The sequence below is a fragment of the Arvicola amphibius genome, chromosome 3 (genome assembly GCF_903992535.2).
Source record: "Arvicola amphibius chromosome 3, mArvAmp1.2, whole genome shotgun sequence".
Classification (NCBI taxonomy): domain Eukaryota; kingdom Metazoa; phylum Chordata; class Mammalia; order Rodentia; family Cricetidae; genus Arvicola; species Arvicola amphibius.
In genome coordinates this window covers 119,324,932-119,331,695 of record NC_052049.1, presented here as the reverse complement: position 1 = coordinate 119,331,695, position 6,764 = coordinate 119,324,932, and the positions used below count along the sequence as shown (strand labels likewise).

The following is a 6,764-nucleotide window of genomic DNA, read 5'->3' as shown; positions in this document are numbered from 1 at the left end:
TTCCCTTTGTAAGTTCAAGGACAAACGGGGGCATGATTCCACCTAAGTTCACTACCGGGAGCAATGAGTTTACTACACCCCCTTCCAGAGCATATGCTAGGGGATACTTACAGGAGTGTGGGTACCCTGCCCCCAACAGGCCACACCTGGGAAGCATTACCCAGCAGGATGAAGGCTTCCCTGTACCCCACATACTTGGAGGCCCCCCCTTCCCTAATCTTCCCCAGCCTATTACTCTAACATCCCCTAAAGGCCACATAAACACAAGGCAGAGCTGTGCAGGACAGGTAGTGGGGCGGGGCTGGTTCCTCAGGTGAGGACCTCTACCCCTCTCTGCCACTCTCAAAGGGATCAAAGGGTCCAGCTGGGATGATCTTATGCAAGGGGACAAAGCTTAACACTCAAGAGGGAGGTCGCTTGTCTCAGAGACTCAGAATAGGCCTCCATGGGCACCAGGCACACTGATGGTGCACATACACACACAGGCAAACATACATATGAAGTTTTTAAGTCATTCTCCAATGGCATAGAGGAGAGCTAGGGAGAAGGCTGTTAGGAAAGTGTTTGGTGTTCAAACATAATGGCTTGAGTTCAGATCTCCAGCACCCCCTTAAAAAGCCAGGCACCACTGCATGAGCACTGGGGAGGGGGAGACAGGAGGTTTGTAAACCAGCCCATCTCTCCAATGAGCAGGTTTCAAGTGTAAGTGGCCTCGTCTCAAAAAATAAGAAAAATTGAAGAAACACTCAGAATAGATCCCTGGTCTTCACAAGCAAGTGTACACATAGGCACATGCGCACACACAAGAAAATGTACACACAAACACACGATAATATTGTAAATGACAAAATTTTAATAATCCTAACTCAGATGGTGGGTATAGCAACAAATAGGTAAATATAAAATAAAAAAATGTTTTGAATATTGCACCAACATAATGTTGAATTCCAGATAAGACTTAAGAAATTAAATATCTGGTGCGGAAAGAGTTGAACCACTTCAGGGCCACTTCCAATTCCACTTCAGGGTTGTTTGTTGCCTTATGAAAATCAAATAAAACCAAATGTAAATGCTGAATGGGTAGCTCCTCTAGCATGGGTCTCTTACTGGTTTATCTGTGTATTCCTTCTTTTTTAAAAAGAGTTTGATGTTTACATATTTGGGGAAGGGCCTGCAGGTGCCATGGCACACGTGGAGAGCAGAAGACAACTTGTGTGTCAGTTCTCCATTCCACCATGTGAGTCCTGGGACCTGAACTCTGGTGACAGGACTGGCGGCAATCTACCCACCAAGCCATCTGACAGCCTGTGTATCCATTCTAAGTCTGTATATAGGCAAAATGTACCTGCAACATGGCCACTGTTTAATATTAGTAATGGTTGCATGCGGCTCACTAATAAGGATTTTTATTTCTTCTGATAGTGAATTGCTTGGCTTGGTTTGAATTCTTTATAAGAAGCAGGTACCACTTTTATAAAATAGTTCATATGAGTATGTCTATGAAGTTTTAGTAGTAAATCAAACTTTTCAAAAGACATACCGAGGGAATTCTCTTATCTTAAAAGATTCCAACAAGTTCTTACAAGATAGACTGGTTACCACAAATATTAGACGAATCCAGAAGAGTTTTCTGCCAGGATCACTCTCCCTTAATTGAAAACCTGCTTTTAAAACAATGACTACAGACGAAACAAGAGACTCAAAACTGTCTTGCAGCAAACTGAACTAAGGGGTTTGTTAAAAACACAGTGCGTTTATTTCAACTCTTCCTTCCCATAATTAATTTTATTTTATCACAGGCAATATCTCCATTCAATCACTTTACAAGACACATATATTCACTAGTGTTACATAAAAATTTATATAAAGTTAAATAAGAATTAAAAGTATAGCTAAAAGTCGAGCCGTGATCTGTGTGCACTTCCATCCCTGAGAGAGTTCTTCCTTCTAGTGGGGGATTTCTTGGCTTTGGCCTCATTTTTGCTTTAGGGAAGACAAGGCCTCTCCTTCAAGCTTGCTTGGTGCTGCCTGGCCACTGTACAATTGTGTGTTGATCCAGTGGTACCTGTCCACCCGGCGCCCAGCAGGCCGGCACCATTTAGGGTTCTTGGGCACTGGGTGATAAGCAGCCCCCAAGATGCCCCCACGACCATCTGCCAAATGCTTTCTACGAGGGAGGCACAACCACGGCTGGAAGGACTGTTTGATGTTTTCCACCTGGGAAGGAAAAAGACAGGAAAAACAATGTGTGAAGGTCTCTGGACTGATAGGCAGCTCTTGAGACTATGAGCCCAGAACTCAGAAGGGAAGTCCCTCCAAAGCATAGGGATTACAAATTTAGAAGAAGTAAATAGTCATCTACAGAAAATTTCCAAAATTTTATATCCTTTAGAGATCAATCTATATCTTTAAGCAAAATTAATTTTTCTTTTTTCTTTTATATGTATGGATGTGTTTGCCTGAATGTGTGTCTGTACCATGTACGTGCCTGGTGCCCACTGAAGGCAGTTGAAGGCAGTCAAATCCCCTATGGAGTTACAGTTGGCTAAGAGCCACCATGTTCATGGTTATAGTGACCATTGAACCTGGGTCTTCTGAAAGAGCAGCCAGTTCCCTTTGACTGCTAGGCCAGCTTTCCAGCCCCTAAAATGACTCTTAAGTGAAACTATAAATATATAAGATATGTTATTAAGAAGGCCTTTAATCCCAGTTACTTGGAACACTGAGGTAGAGAATCAAAAGTTAAAGGCCTGCTTGGGGAAGTAAGTGAGACCCTCTCTCAAAAAGAAAAGAAGAGGTAAGGAGTTAGGGCTGGAAACACGACTCGTGTCTAAGTAGGTATCTACCATGCTAGGCTCAATCCCTAGACCACACACAAGATAAAAACATAAAGCATTTCAAATGTTCACCCTTACCCCACTCCTTTCTGACATTCCAAACTGCCTAAAAATGATCTCTGGGGTCAAACCCACACATTACAAACATCACAAATAATTGACAACGATGTTTATAGACAACATTCTGGAAAGACATTACCATAGAAACAGTTTAGCCTTCTACAGATCTGAACCCTACCTAAAAATGTAGTGTTATATAGTTTTAAACTGTTACACCCAGAGACACAGACACACAGACACACACACACACACACACACAAAGACACAAATGCACGTGTGTGCATACACACAGAGAGACACAGATGCATGCATACACACACAGACACACACACACACAGTTTAGAAAAAAACTAAAGGAAAGTATTTTCTAGTAATATAACACAAAGTTTAATATGTTTCTGACCCATAATATATGATAATACATAAGAACTTCAACGAATAAGTGAACTTTCATGAAACAGTTTTGAATACTTAATTTCATTAGTGTTATCCATTACAGGAATTATTTTTCAAATTATTTGCCTTTTGAGAACAGGCCAATTTTAGAGAAAATGGTAAAGCAGATAGTAGAACTAATGAAAAAAAATTTAAAAATACAGCTTTCTAGTATGTACTTAAGCCATATATTAGGAATAAGTGACTACCATATTTAATGGCCTGGAAATTCCATGTCTGAGAATCAAGTCTTAAGAAATAACTTCAGGAAGAAAACAAAAGAACTAACTTCTATAATGATCCCAAATTTTAAGGGTTTTGGGGGGTTTTGTTTTTTAATAAAGCAATATGGAAGTAATTTAAAAGATTGGCTGGTAACTCTTAAGAGGAAAAGGAACTGAATGTTAACGAAAGTGGTTAGGTGAAGCAGCATAAAAATTGATTAGAGAAGCTTTTCAAAATTGATTTCTTTCTTTTCTTTTCTTTTACTTTATTTTTCTTTTCTTTTCGAGACAGGGTTTCTTTGTAGCTTTGGAGCCTGTCCTGGAACTAGCTCTTGTAGACCAGGCTGGCCTTGAACTCACAGATCTGCCTGCCTCTGTCCCCCACCCGCCACCCTGAGAGCTGGAATTAAAGGCGTGCACCACCACCACCTGGCCAGATTTGGTTTTTTTTTTTTCAAACAGGTCATGAAATCAACTTAAGATGCCTGTAATTATCTACTGAACACAGTCAGAAGTATTGGGGTGGGAGGCTCCTGGTAAGTATTCGTATTATTTTCATGCAACTTATTTCTACATATATGTGGCATCTCTGTTGATGGGTTAGGATTCTACTGGTTTTGATTATTTGAGTGTTTTGTTCTCTGGACAAGCTCCCTTGAAACTGGCTATGGCTTTTTTTTAAAAGGTTTATTTTGTTATTGTTTTGAAACAAATTGCACTAGTGTCAAAATGAAAGTGTCCGGTCTTTCTTAAGTTGTCTAGGCTTTCTCTAAATGACATGCTATTTTGATTAATAAAACCTACTAAATAGAGTGAGGAGGCACATACCTCTAAATCACAGCACTCAAGCAGGTGACAGGCAGAAGGATCAGAAATTATGGGCCAGCCTGTGCTATTTAGGGAGTGTCAAAAAATTTTTTAAAAAAAAAAACCACTAATATTACAATTTAACCAGAAGGAATATAAGTAGAAAGAAAGCCAGGTGCTTTCAAAAACTATGTGAAGAAACAGGACAACAAAAGACCATGCCTCATAAAAACTCAGTTTAAGTGGCAACAACACTCAGGGGGTGGGGGACAGAAAAGGTTTCTGCCAAAATACTGACAAGTCATTTCACTACTTCCTGCTCTGTTTCTTGCGAGTGTGTTCTTTCTAGAATTAGAACAGAATGGTGTATCACACCCAACCTGATAGATGCTGTTGGGAATTGTTGACTTTGGGAATGACTCGGGGCTGCCTGCTGCAGCTTTCTTCATCAGAAGACGTTCCAGACGAGCAATCAGCAGTGGCCCTGCTAACTGCATAGCTGATGTGCTGAGCTAGCTCCCAGTTCTCCCATCTGCCTTTAAAAGAAGCAATGGTAAAGGGATGCTTTTTCTCACCGTACCTAAGCGGGAAAGAAAATATTCATTAGAGACTCGACTTCCCACAAGCATAATCTCTTCGTCTGGAGACACCATACTAACTTAACTTTTAAAAAGCTATTTTAAAGAGTCTGACTCTTCTAAATAAGCAAACTGAAGACAATGTAATCTGAAGCTACAAGGATGTTACAATTAGCAAGCATATCCATTTAATTGGTCAGAAGAAAAAAAAACTTTGTTTTTTCGGGGTCAGTTAATGGACTGACTTGTCCTCCACGCTAGCTGATCCCCCTTGCCTTCCTGGTGGTTCCTACAGTACTTAAAAGTTACAAATCTGCAGTATGCAAACAGGTTGCAGTGACCCAAGTCACACTGCACATAGACTTCAGTGCCTTTGTGCTTGCCAATTCAACCATCCCTAATGGAAACATGTGTTGTCTAGTAAAGTTTGCATCTGCCAACCGTGATCAATAGTGTCCTAGTTGCTAAGCCAATGCTTTGGGCATCAACTTTCACAAAGATACATAGAGCTGGCTAAACAACCTAAGTTTCCTAGGGTCACCAAGCACAACCAACCACAGAATTACTCACCTACAGCACACCTCAAAGGGATCGACCCATATGGTCATCTCCTTTGGAAGTCCCAGGTGAAAAAAATTCACATTACTCTCAGAACAAGCCCTTTCTAATATAGGGTCTTTATTCTCATTGTTGTTTATCCTGATACACCTGGGGAGAATATAAAGCAAGAAAGGGGCAAGGAAGGTGAGTTGACGGGTTCTTCAGTAGGAAATTACACATCATGGGTAAAGATCTTGCCTTAACCACATCTTCTCCTCATCCTCTTGCCCTCCATGGTTACAAATGGAATAAACTTCATTAGCTTTTGCCATGCTGACTCAGAATGGATGTTGTAACATTAAATCACATTGTTAGCTCACCAGATAGATGTTCATGGTCTATATTTTATGGCAAACAGATGAGAAATTGTCTAATGAAGTGTTCACCTATATTACATCTATTTTAAACCTATGTTCAAACAAATTAATAGAGCTCATAAAACATCCCTTACTTGAAGATGGACAAAAAAAAGTTGCCTTTTCCTAGCAGATGCTATTGCTGGCTGATTGTTTGCTTCCCCTACGCCACAATGGGCTCTCACCTGAAAGCCTGTCCCTTAGAAGGACAGTCAGGGTGCCAATGACCTCTGTACTTTTCAAACAAGATGGTCATCAGCTTAGTGCAAAGGCTTCTATCTGTTGTGCACTCAATTTCTCATGCTTTTTTCACCAATCTTGTGACAAAAAAAACTGCCGTTGCAATTTCATCTCTCATGATTCCAAAGCAGTCTGTGTGGAGACCTGAAACCAATGAGAAGAAGCAAGATGGGATCACAGAGGGGCCTAGGTTTAACTTCTCAGCAATATGTAATTGAGGGCTGAAAATTTTATGCCTAAAACTTAGGTTTTTTGGGGGGGTGGGAGTGAGTCCTCAGTGAACTAACACATCAACACACACGAAAAAGAAACACACCTAGTCTTCACCTTCCAGTCTCACCACTTTTCCAAAGAAAAACAACTGTTGCTAGAAGTTTAAAACACTTAAGCAGTCAAGATGCAACATAAGTACAAAGTTACCATGCTGACAGTAGATTACACTAGCGAGCACTTTTTAAGAACGTACTTACGAAGAGTCAAGCTTTTCAGGGTTCAGGGACTGCAGTGAAAAACTTGGCTTACACTAAAAAGTTAAGATTAATAAAAACGCATTATGCTTGCCAGTAAATTTCTAAATTTTCTCAGTCCCTAAAAAAATGGGGCCTGGGTTAGAAAGCCAGCTATACT

At 40.4% G+C, this 6,764-nt stretch overlaps 1 protein-coding gene across 1 annotated transcript; it reads right to left on the bottom strand.

Moving 5' to 3' along the window:
• Positions 1 to 1,974: 1,974 nt before the first annotated feature.
• Btg4 (BTG anti-proliferation factor 4) lies at positions 1,975 to 6,255 on the bottom strand. Its single transcript, XM_038324519.1, is given in 7 exon segments — positions 1,975 to 2,217; positions 4,744 to 4,761; positions 4,763 to 4,943; positions 5,512 to 5,649; positions 6,083 to 6,161; positions 6,164 to 6,206; positions 6,208 to 6,255. Coding segments are annotated over 7 exon segments (750 nt in total).
• Positions 6,256 to 6,764: the final 509 nt, after the last annotated feature.